This window comes from Lissotriton vulgaris, chromosome 3_1, assembly GCF_964263255.1.
Source record: "Lissotriton vulgaris chromosome 3_1, aLisVul1.2, whole genome shotgun sequence".
Classification (NCBI taxonomy): domain Eukaryota; kingdom Metazoa; phylum Chordata; class Amphibia; order Caudata; family Salamandridae; genus Lissotriton; species Lissotriton vulgaris.
Window position 1 is genome coordinate 1,624,349,280 of NC_141689.1, and position 12,747 is coordinate 1,624,362,026.

Genomic DNA, 12,747 nt, shown 5'->3' on the forward strand with positions numbered 1-12,747 from the left:
TACAAACAATCCAGTACTAAATAATAGCTACCTTTAACATACTTTCCTGATACAGTTGGCAAAGCAATGATACAACTAAGAAAATGGAGACAAGGTAAAGGTGCAGTCTAAGTAACAGCAGGAGTAAATGTTAGGCAAAGTAAAGGGGTCAGACTAAAGGTTGGACACAGATGACATGCCTGATCAAAAATGTAAATTCCATCGCCAAATAAATAGGAACTTCATTTGTGTACTACAACGAAGTAAAGAAATAGCATGCTTAAATAACCATGCAAGACATTTTCCCTTCAACTTTGTTTATTGATGTACTGAACATGAAAAAATACAAAAGATCCAAAACACAAAAGAAAACATGTACAGTCTCTTAAATACCCAAAAAGATACATTCTATTCCAACAAATGTGAATAAAGTTGTACTGTACAATTTTAAATAAATAACCGCTTTACATTTTAAGTGCTCTGATCAACAGTGTAAAGTGAACCTCAATTTGCATGCCACCTCAATGCATTATATTGCAGTGCCAAGAGCAGCAGAGAAAACATAATATATTACACCAGGTATGACAATTTTGCATTATTAAAGTGCGTATCTTTTTTCCAAAAGATATGCCAACTTTTAGGATATACTTTAACTGCTAAAGAAATGAAGCATTTTTACTCCTCCCACTTTTTGGGTTACCCAGTCAGTGAGGGTAGCATGAAAACTCACTTTATCACGTTCTTTCCACAATATCAGTACTGTACTATATTTAAAGTATATACTACAAACTGGAAAAATAAAGGAAAAACTCAAAACATCTGCAAAGTTCAACATACAACTAAATTACACAAAGACCATTATGTGCTCTAATGGAAAGCATATGAACATATTAGATTTTACTATAGGACAATATAGTTTCCAGTGCATCCTAGCGACGGGAATAAAACCTTTCAAGTTTTTAATGTATAAGATGGATGCAAATCAGAAAGCGTTTGACAGATATGAAAAATACATTTATATTTCCCAAATAGTAAACAAAGGATCACAAAGTTAAATTTCAACAGCATACAAGTATTTGTGTTTGCTTTGTAAGAAAACACAAATGTAATGAACTTTGAAAAATGATATTTTATTCTCCACAAAGAAAATTGTAGCATCAATATAACAGTTAAATGTAGACTATATACAGACTAAACTATAATTAAAGTCAATTTGCAAACTTGATGCACTGTAATTCAAGTCCTCAGGACAGCAAAAATAAGCAGACCTCTAAAACAAAAGTCTTAATGCTCTTCACAAATCAGAAAAAAATTAATACAAGAAACATTCAAAGTTTAAACATCACTCAGCATGTTAGGAAAAAAATATAGCTGAAAGTTTAATAAATGCAAGATATATTTACAATACACAAAGCTCAGGTGTTCGCCTGGAAAGGAACTTCCAAAATACGTCCAAAAATATCCAACACGGGCGCTGCTTGGCAGGCCCTACAGTGCAAACTCACGTGTGCAACTTCATTTGTTTCTTCAACACAAAACAATTCTTCAAACAATACTGCAAGTACATCACTAAACACCATGAGCTCAATCTGAAGGGAATTCTTTAGGAAGAACAGATTTTATCCCCCATCTCTTGGTAATTTAATTTGCTTGCCTGCTCTTATTTCATATTGTTTTATATTTTATAATTTTATTCCAAAATCACAAATTAATGTGAGCTGGTCATCACATAATAACCAGAACAATCCGACACTTCACTGATGATTGCACAAATGGAACCAACTGTGCCCACTGATTCTACTTCCATACAAAGATCTCAAAAGCATTTTCAAAATCGGAACTCCCTCGAAAGCCAACCATTTTGGAAATTTCCCAGTAAGTTTTAAAAGCTCACAAGGCGTTATATGAAGTAGATTTCTCTAAGTATTCAAGTGAAAATATTTGTTCCAGGATCAGTAAAAAGTATCTTCAAATTTTTTTCTTTTTCTTTTTTATAAAAATAGATGTTTTTTGTTTAAACCCACATCAAAGAGGTTATCTCTTTGGTAAGGTACTACTGCTTTATGAAAATTTCTCCAGTATTCTAACAACGCAATTCTATATTCACCTCCCAACTTACAATTATAAAACAAATATAGATATAACAATATAAATAAATGTAAACTTCAAAACAAACTGGTTCTTACAAATGTTACAGCAATGCATAATAACAAAAACATTTGAACTCAGGAAAAATAAGATGCATACACAAACTGAAGAATTACAATACAAAGCCTCAATATTTACTCACAAGTTCAAGGCAATTATGAAAACACAAAAGGTGTGTAGCAGAAACATTTTAAAAGGTTCACCTTCTCAAAAGAAGGTAATCGACTTAAGTGGCAGGCGGAACCCCTGCCATTTGTCCATAGTTCAAAGAAAAAAAGCTTTTGAAGTAGTTTTAATTCAAATACTAGTAATAAAAAAATCTCACATACTCTTAGGATGCTAAATAATTATTTGACCCCCTCTCCATCTCAACACTGAATTACAAAGGCATTCAAATATGTATAAAGTTTCTCTTAATTGGCCTTTGTTCAATAGTTTTTATACTTATACAAATAGACTGAGGAGAAACCATTAGGCTTTGTGCGTTTTGCTTGTTTTAAAGGAGACTTGCAATACCCGGTCCCCCAAGCGGTATCCATTAAGGCTGGCAATAGCCATGGCTGCCTCATCGTAGTTTGTCATGGTCACAAATCCAAATCCTTTGCATTTGTTGGTGTTAAAGTCTCTAATGACTTTCACATTGGTGACTGCTCCAAACGGTCCAAACATCTGCCACAGGATGCTCTCGTCTGCATCAGGTGCCAAGTTGTATACAAAAATGCACCATCCTGTTCCTGCATGCCCAGGGATGTTAATTCCAGCCAAACTCGTCATGCCATCAATGGTCATCGGAGAGAACCTACTAAGCAAACAAAGACAATGTAAGCATAAAAGCAATGTTGAACATAAAACCTTTTGGTAATAATGTACTCTGCAATTTGGAAAAACCTGTCTGGGCCTTATCAATTATATGCTTATACAGTATTAACATCAAGCCATGGATCAGAAAAGGGGATTTAAACATTTTAGAAGGGAGGAATTATTTAGGTCAGGAAGTATTACTATAAACTGCTAAGAGTTAGTAGTTAAAGATACGCATATCAACCGGGACACTGTGGGAGCTTCAACGATTAATCTACATTCTTTGACACAGCGATGCAGGCATAGGCTAAGGAGTTGAGGGACAACTCACAGAGGAGGATATATGTTTTTTTCCCCTGAATAAAGCTAAAGGAGCAGTAGTTTCATAGAAAAGATACATCAGCATAGGCTCCTGTTGATTAAGGTGCACATAACGTTTACCAGCTCCATTTAGTCTTTCATTAGTAGGATATAAAATATTATCCTTCACATTTTTGCCTATTAGCTTGTTTGGAGGAGGTTTATATTTGAACTGAAAGGTTCCCAAAAAACATTTGAAATAAGCAGGCGTTATCGCACAAGTTTCTTACCTTCAGTAACAATATATCTGTAAGACACAGTAGTTTGTGTTAGATTCCTTACTTTAGAATATCCTCAGGGTTCAGACTGGATCCAGAAAGTTTTCGTAAGCAGTACCCTTGCGCGTCGGTAGGCGTAGTCTGCGGCTCCGCGTCAGTTGCCGTGTTCACCTGGATGACGTCGGTGTACTTGGACGCAAACCTCCGCGCTGATGTCAGTTCTGTACATAGCTTTCCGGGCCCGGAAAGCTAAGCCATGCAAGAAACCGACACAGGTGCCATGAAACTAGGGCCCTGAAAGGGATGACCTTAACCCTAGATATCAGTTTGCAGAACGGGGAGGATGGGTGAGGTGGTAAGGAAACACCTATTACTGTTTCTTACAGATATATCGTTACCAAAGGTAAGTAACTTGTGCATCTGAAAGAAACAGGTTAGTGTTAGATTCCTTACCTTAGAATGGATACCCCAGCAATACTAACCCAGGTGGTGGGTCTGCGAACCAAGATCACACCAGAAAGTCCTGGAGAACAGAACGGACGAATAAGGCTTCACTCCGGACTTGGCTGTCCAGGCAGTAGTGCATAGCAAACATGTGCAGCGCGGCCCACAAAGCTGCCAGATGTCCTGCAAGGGGACTCCCCGACCCAGGGCAGTAGTAGCCGCCGTGGGCCGAGTGGAATGGGCGGGCAACCCCACAGGAGGCTCCTTTTTCACCAAGGAGTAACAAACCTTGATTCACAAAACGACCCACAGAGAGATGGTGTGCTTGTGCACTGCCCATCCCTTCTTAGCGCCCACATAACCAACAAAGAGCTGGTCGCCTACCCGGAAATGGTGTGTGCGGTCTAGATAGGAGAGCACACGTTTTGGGTCCAGACGGAGCCTCTCTACCTCTTTCGGGGAGGCGGAAAGAAGGTGGGCAAGGTGATGGACTGCCAGATATGAAAGGCTGTAACCACCTTGGGCAGGAAAGAAGGACAAGTCCTCAGAACAAGGGGAAAAGAGGCTTAGAAGAGAGCCTGGAGCTCACTCAGTCTCCTGGCAGAGGTGATGGCAACCAGGAATGCAGTTTTAAGAGTCAGAAGCCGAGGAGGACAGTTATGAAGTGGCTCAAAGGGAGTGCACATCAGATAAGTCAGCACAAGGTTCAAGTCCCACTGAGGCATCACAAAGGGAACAGGAGGGAATATGTGTGTGATGCCTTTCAAGAATCTATTTACAAGATGGGACTTGAAAAGAGAAGGCTGATCAGGAAGCCTTAAGAACGCTGAAATGGCCGAGAGATAGCCTTTGATAGTGCCCAGAGCAGAACCCTGCCGGGCAAGAGAAAGAAAGAAAAGGGGAACCTCTGAAAGGGGGGCAGAAAGTGGATCCACACCCTTTGCTGTGCACCATGCCACAAATTTGTTCCACCTGCAGGCGTATACCGTTTTTGGGGAGGGATGGCTACCTGCCAGATTCAGGTCACAGACTTCAGGAGGCAAGTCAAATGCCCTCAACTGCCGCTGCTCAATCTCCACGCATGTAGGTGGAGACTGAACAGGTTCAGGTGGAGGACCGTCCCCTGCTGCTGCGACAGAAGGTCCTCCTGAAGAGGGAGACGAATCGGAGGATCGACTGACATGCTGAGTAGCTTGGGATACCGGTATCTTCGTGCCCAGTCCAGAGCCACAAGGATGACTTGGGCCTGGTCTCGCCCGATCTTCAGCACTCTGGGCAGAAGTGGTATAGGCGGAAAGGCGTACAACAGCTCGCAACTCCACTTGCAACAAAAAGCATCTCTGAGCGAGTGTCACCTTGGAAATTCCAATGCGCAGAACTGATGACATTGCGCATTCTCTTTGGTGGGGAATAGATCTAACCAAGGGTCTCCCCACTGCTGAAAGAGACCTTGCGCCAAGTCCGAGTTCAGACACCATTCGTGATCCATCATGCACCGGCAGCTGAGTTTGTCCGCACTGGCGTTCAGGGAACCTGCCAGATGTTAAACCACCAGGGTGACACCCTGGTGTTCGAGCCATGTCCAGAGGCGCAAAGCCTGACAAAGGGTCCACGACCCTACCCGCCCTGTTTGTTGCAGTACCACATGGCGGTGGTGTCCGTGAACACCTACACTACACTTCCCTGGACAGAAGGAAGGAATGCCTTCAGTGCAAGTCGGATCGCCCGCAGCTCCAGAAGGTTGATATGGAGCCGAGACTCCGCCGGAGACCAGAGGCCTCTGATCTCCACCTTTCTCATGTGGCCCCCCCATCCCAGGAGGGACGCATCACCCACAACTACTTGCTCCGGTTGGCTGCTAACCCAATCGCAGTTCGTGAGCCACCACTGCAACTGAGATCAGGATGTGGTCGGACAGGTTGCCTTGATGCTGTGCCCACTGAAACATCAGGTCCCACTGCAGAGCCTGCATCCGCCACTTGGCGTGATGCACCAGTAGGATGCAGGAGGCCAGGAGCCACAGCATCAACCTAACCAAAACTCGGGATAAAGGCTGAAAGATCTGAATCTGAATATCCCAAACCCACTGCTTGGGAGGATAAACCCGAAACTGTGCAGAGTCCAGAACCGCTCCAATGAAAAGGAGCTTCTGAAAGGGGCACAGGTGTGACTTTGGCACGTTGATGGAGAACCCCAGCAAGTACAGGTGGTCGGCCGTAGTCTGGAGGTGGGAGACGACTGTCTGGGGCCAGCAACCAGTCATCGAGATAGGGGAAGACAAACCCCTTATCTGCGCAGATAATCTGCGACCACCGCCATCACTTTCATGAACACCTGAGGGGCACTGGTGAGGCCGAAGGGGAGCACGGTAAACTTAAAGTGCTTGTGGCCTACCGTAAACCACAGGTAGCGCCCGTGGGCAGGCAGGACGGAGATGTGGAAATACGCATCCTGCAAGTCCAACACTATCATCCAGTCTCCAGGGTCTAGGGCAGCCAGGACCTGAGCCAAAGTCAGCATCTTGAACTTCTCCTCCCGGAGGAAGTAATTGACGCTCCGGAGATCCAAGATAGGGTGTAGGCCTCCTTTGCCCTGCTTGGGTACCAGAAAGTAGTGGGAGTAGCAACCACGTCTTACTTCTGGCCCAGGAGTGGGCTCGATGGTCCCCTTGGCCAAGAGGGCCATAACTTCCTCCTACAGAAGTTTTAAGTGATCCCCCGACATGCGGTGGTACGGCTGGAGGGGTAGCCTTGAAGGGGAGGGAGTAGCCCCTTCGGACAATTTGCAGCACCTACCTGTCTGACGTGATGGATTGCCAGTGGAGGAGGTGATGGCGGACCCTGCCCCCCACTGGCATCAAAAGGGCCTGAAAGCTCGGATGAGGAAGGCTTTGAGGCAGATGATGCAGGAGTGGATGTGTACTGACCTTGCCATTGCCCCCTGGCACCACCACAGCAGTTAACACGTCAGCGACCGCGTTGAGGTTGGTTCTGCGGCTTGTGGCTGTATGAACGTGTGGGGGCGCCCCTTCCTTGGCCACAAAAGGGGAGAAAAGCAGAAGTCTGCTGGGGCTGACCCGATAGGCCCAAGAACTTAGCCGTAGCCCTGAAGTCCTTGAATCGCTCAAGCGCACAGTCTATTTTGTCGCCAAAAAGGCGACTGCCATCAAAGGGCATGTCCATGAGCGTGGCCTGGACATCCCCCGAGAAATTGGCGATCGCCACCATTGTGGAAATCGCTTTGCCCAGCAAGTCAGGGGTATCAACTCCACATCTGATTGAGTAGCGTGCTGTATCCCGCCCCTCGGCAAGTGCCTGGGAGAGCTGTGGCTGGGCCTCCTCCTAACACTATGGCAGCACGTCCACAACTGAATCCCAAAAGGAGTGGGTGTAACGGCCAAAAAGGCAAGTGGTGTTGATAGAACGCAACCCCAAACTCTATGAGGAGAACAGTTTCTTTCCAAACTGATCAAACCTTGTGGATTCCCGATCTGGAGGTGCAGTCGGGAATGCGGTCTGGGATGTAGAGGTTTGAATCACCAGGCTCTCAGGGGTGGGGTGAAGGAGGAGAAAGTGGGGGTCGCACGGAGTCTGCCTATGGCGTTGGGCCACGTTCCGATCCACAGGGGGCACTCTGGAGGGCTTGGACCAGGCGCCCATCAGAACGTCCGTGCGGGCTTCATTAAATGGCAGCATAGGCTCAGAAGAGCTTACTGGAGGCTGAAGGACCTCGGTGAGGAGATTAGTCCTCAGCCACCGCAGGGAGCTCAAGAGTCAAGGCCTTGGCTGCCCTGCGCAACACCACACCATAAGTGGCACTCTCCTCCGTAGCCACTGAGGGAGGAGAGATGAATCCACTGTCGGGCAGTGTCCAGACCACTGGCCTCCCCCAACTCATCTGCCCAGTCCTGACTTAACTGGCACTGTTGTGCCAGAGGGTCCTCAGACCCCTTCCAGTCCTCCCCTTCATCCGTGTTCTGATAAACGGGCAAAAATGACCTAACTGGGTCACAGGTGAATTGCTCACCCACCAACGCCGGAGACTCTGCTGAGCGACGTCGTCTGAAAACCGCGCTGGGAGTGACACCAATGGGGTCGTAAGGCCTGGATACCCTGCGGCGTCGGGACAGAAGTCAATGGCCTGCTTAGGCCCAAAGTCTGGTCTGCGGGGCCTGAAGGCACGCCGGCAGGCCTCAACGGAGGTAAGTGAGTCCTCATGGCCACGAGGAAGTCACGTATCTCCTCTGGCGTCGCATGCAGTCCAGGGACCCGAGGGTGAGGTTGAGACGCCGCGCGAGTGGTGTCACCTTAACCCTCAGCCGTGTCGTGTGACCAGCGATGGGAGTCAGAAGAGCAATGACGCCTCTTCGACAACTTCTTCCTCGACTTACCAGAGGATTTCGAGCCTGATGAGTGGTGGTGACTCGACGGATCGCCACCATTGTGGAAATCGACCTGCCCAGCGAGTCTGTGGTATCAAGTCCACATCTGATTGAGTAGCGTGCTGCATCCCGCCCCCTCGGCAAATGCCTGGGCCAGCTGGGACACACCTGTCCATGATTCATTATAAGAAGATCCGGAATTGGGCGGATCAGAATCGGGTAGCACTGCGACAGGAGCAGGAGTTTCGTAAACCAGATTTGTCGAGGCAACCTGGGAGCTATTAGAAGAATGTGGCAAGGATCTCATTTTCCGAAGTACCTTGGGGACTAGAGGAATCGGCAGAAAAGCGAAGGCATTTATTTTTGACCAGTTCATCAAAAAAGCATTCCCGCACAACTCTGGTTGTGGAAGCCAACTTACGAGGAATGGGCATTTGCGGTTCAGATTGGTTGCAAACAGATCCAGATTAAGGGGGACCCCATAACCGAAAGATGCGATACAGTTTGGGTTGATGAAATTCCCACTTGCGGTTGGATAAGGTTGACCTGCTCAGAGAGTCCGCTAGAATGTTGGATGTTCATGGAACATGTACTGCCGTCAGAGTGATTTGATGCTGGATCGCCCAATCCCAGATTTGTTGAGCCTGAAGGGATAGCAAAATGGACCTTGTGCCCCCTGGTTTGTTTATATAGTGCATGCATGTTGTGTTGTCTGTCCGGATCAACACCAAAGCTCTCTGAATGATGGTGCAAAAAGACTTTAGCGCCAGAAATATGGCCAATGATTCCAGAAGGTTGATGTGCCAGTTCCTTTGGCGGGTATCCCACCTTCCTTGGACTGTGAGGCCCTGAAGACGCGCACCCCACTCTTCGAGGGATGAGTCTGTTGTGAGTGTGAAACGTGGGGTGTCCACCAGAAATGGACGGCCTGCCGATATGTTTTTTTTGAGGGTCCAGCATGACAGAGCTGTTTTCATCTGGGAGGTGACCTTGACCATATCGTTGAAGGATCCTGAAACTTAAGTCCATTGCTTGTCGAGGTCCTCCTGGATGGATCTCATTTTCAGGTGGCAGTGAGGGACAAGGGGAATGCAAGAGGACAACATCCCCAGCAAAGACTTCAACTGCCTAACGGAAACTGACTGTCTTGACCGGAGGGAGTTCGCTAGGTTGCAAAGTCGTTGACGCCTTTCGAGGGACACAAAGGCTTTTGCCAGTGTGGTGTCTAATATGGCCCCCGAGAATGTCCTGAGTTGAGCGGGAACAAATTGAGACTTTTCCAGGTTGAAAGTAAGGCCCAGAGACTGGAAGAGGGGCCTGCAAAGTAGAGTGTGAGGGGATGCCAGTTCAAAAGACTGTGCCTTTAGAAGACAGTAGTCAAGGTACGGAAATATCTGTACAGCTTGTAGACGAAGATAGGCTGCCACCGGTGCCAGGACCTTGGTAAACACCAGGGGCGCAGAACAGAGGCCTAATGGAAGGACCTTTAATTTGAAATCTCTCCCAGCCACTCTGAATCTGAGGATTTTTCTGTGCCTGGAAAGAATTGGGACATGAAAATCGGCATCTTAAAGGTCCAGTGTGGTCAAGTATTCATTCTGGAATAGTAAAGGTAGCACCTCCTGAAGACACAACAATCGAAACGTTTGCTTTTCTGAGGTATTTCTTCAGAGAGCTCAAGTCCATAATTGGGCGCCATTCTCCCAACTTTCTGTGTAAGGAAGAATCTTGAATAGAAACCTCTGCCCCTTTTTAGCTTCAGAACCACTTCGATAGCGCCTTCAAGATTGTGAGTTGACCCAAAAGTTCCTTCAGATGGGCAGGAGGAGGACCTCTGGGCGGAGAACTGGGAGGGATTTTTACAAACTATAAAGCGTGCCCCCTGTGCACAATATCTGTAACCCATCGATCTGTAGTAATTTCTGACCATCTGGAGTAGGAATGGGAGATTCGACCTCCAACCTTTGTGTGTGTGGGAGGTAAGGAGGGTGGCAGATGGAAAAAGTCATTGTTTCTTGGATGAATCTCTGCCTCCATAAGAGGATTTTCCTCTGTACTGCTTGCAAGAGAAAGCCTGCATTTGTCAGCACGACTATTGATTCTGGGAGAAGTTACGTTGTCGATTTTGAAAAGAGTTTTACTGCTGGTACTGATTGGAACCTCCCCGAAAGTAAGAGGAGCAGCCATGACCCCTCACACCCAGAAAGGGCTGCTTTTTGAATTGAAGAGTGCCGAGAGCACGAGCAGAGTCTGTGTCCTTCTTGATTGTCGGAAGGGCATCATCAATGTGTTGGCCGAACAGTAATTCACCGTCATAAGGCATGTCCAATATTTTCGACTGTACTTTCTGACGGAAAGAAGTGGCTTTTAACCAGCTCTGCCGCCGGAGGACTGCCGCTCCTGCCAGAAGACGAAAGCCAGTGAAAGATACAACAGCACAATCAATAATCTCAGAGGAAATCCTTTCCCCCAAGAATTTTCAGCGCTTCTGCCTTAAAAGGTTCTGGTATAAAATCTACGAGGGAAGAAATGTCCGACCACATTTGTCAATCCTAACGGCCAAGGATAGACAAAGAATTGGCCGCTCGGACTGTAGTTGCTGTCATAGGTGAGAACATATTGTCAATAGCATCAAGGCATCTTCCCTCATGGTCCGGAGGAGCCGATAGCAGAAACTAAGGGTTTTGGGCATGACGTTGTGCTGCCTGACTGATAATGGAATCAGGTTTCGGCTGTGCAATAAGACAAGCAGGCGAATTGGCAGGGGCCTTGTACTTCTTATCAAGTCGTGGCCGGACAGCAGGAATGGAATTAGGGTTCTGCATTATCTTGAGACCCTCTTGCCAAATAGAATCTATGATTGAAAGAGAGCGTACGGGTTTCTGTGGCTGATCTTCAAAGTCATACAAGAAACAACCCTCATCTCTAGTAACCAAGGGAGGTGAAATCTTTTTGCCGCTCTTTCCATAAGGACATGGAATCCGCCGATGTCCACCGGTGGAGAATCAAGAGGAGTTGGAGCGGTGGCAGATGGTGTTTGAATCTGATAACTGTCCCGTTCAGTGAGGAGGGATCTATTATCCAGCTCACCCTCTTCTCAGTCATCATCCTCATCATTGTCATCTTCAATGACATGTAGCGTGTCCTGGCGTTGGAACCTTGACGCCGATGCAGACTGTGGGGGAAGCAGCTCTGCAACGAGTGGAGGTGGAAGAGGTGCTTGTGGTTCAGGAGAGGTCTGGACTGAGGTTCGAAAACAACAGTAATAGTCATCCAGCATAAATTGAAGAATGGAAATAAGGGACATTGGCATTTGCGCTATGGGAAGTTCTGGTGCTGGTTGGCCGGCATGCTCTGAATAATCCCCATTGTCCTGATAGTTATCAAAATCATGGCATTTGATTAGAAGCTTGAGTGACTGCGAGCAGCCCGAAACCTGTCATCCTCCACCGAATCACCCTGACCAGCGTCAGAAGAAAACCGCTCTGCTGAGAGATGAGGAGTCGATTGGATTGGTAACGAATATGCTACTTACCAGTATGCATCTGTTCTCGGCATGTAGGGCTGCTGACATTCATATCTGTGCATAGTTCGCCGCCTAGTGTTGGGTCCGGATGATTGCACATTGTTGTCCTGGAAGAGTCTTCGAAGTATCACAAGATAGGTGGCTCCTCCCCTGGACTACAGTGTGCATGGGCATCGACTCCATCCTCAGATTGTTTTTAGCCATTGTGGCCAGGATGGAGTGTAACTAAGTGAATGATGACCATGCTAGAAGTATGTGTGAATTCTGCAGCTGCTACAGGCGCCGGGGAGGAGGGCGGGCGATATGAATGTCAGCAGCCCTACATGCCAATAACAGATTTTTACTGGTAAGTAGCATATTCGGTTCGAGGCATGTGGGCTGCTGAATTCATATCTGTGCATAGAATACATAGCAGTCCCTCCATTAACGGCGGTCGCCCGTGCCAGCTGCGGGAGTTTGGAAAAGTGTTTTTAGAACAGCCTGCCCTACAGCTGCCTGCTGTTTGGAGTGCACATCAACACAATAATGCTTTGTAAATGTGTGTGTGGTAGACCATGTGGCTGCTCTACATATGTCTTCCAAAGGAATATTTCCAAGGAATGCCATGGAGGCCCCCAACTTTCTGGTGGAGTGGGCCCTCGGCGGAATGGTGAGAGTACGCTTGGCTTTCAGATCGCAGATCTGGATACATTTAACGATCCACCTAGCAATACCAGCCTTGGAAATGGGGTTACCTTTGTGGTGTGGTGCAAAGGCAACAAAGAGTTGTTTAGTCTTCCTAAAATCCTTGGTCCTATCGATGTAATACATCAGGGCCCTCTTGACGTCAAGGGTGTGGAGCATTCTCTCCGCCAATGACTCAGGATTTTGGAAGAAAACAGGCAATTCAA

General features: G+C 46.9%; 1 protein-coding gene across 8 annotated transcripts in view; it reads right to left on the reverse strand.

Annotated features, from left to right (window-relative positions):
- Positions 1-285: 285 nt before the first annotated feature.
- Positions 286-12,747, reverse strand: part of ELAVL2 (ELAV like RNA binding protein 2) — a 661,451-nt gene continuing 648,989 nt past the window's right edge. For 6 of the 8 annotated variants that reach the window (XM_086962112.1, XM_086962109.1, XM_086962108.1 and 3 more), the window contains one exon: positions 286-2,929. In XM_086962112.1, the coding sequence (XP_086818238.1) occupies positions 2,599-2,929 (331 nt within the window). In that variant the 3' untranslated portion in view covers positions 286-2,598. The remainder of the gene's footprint in view (positions 2,930-12,747) is intronic. The other 2 variants (XM_086962115.1, XM_086962114.1) reach the window with 1 other exon arrangement.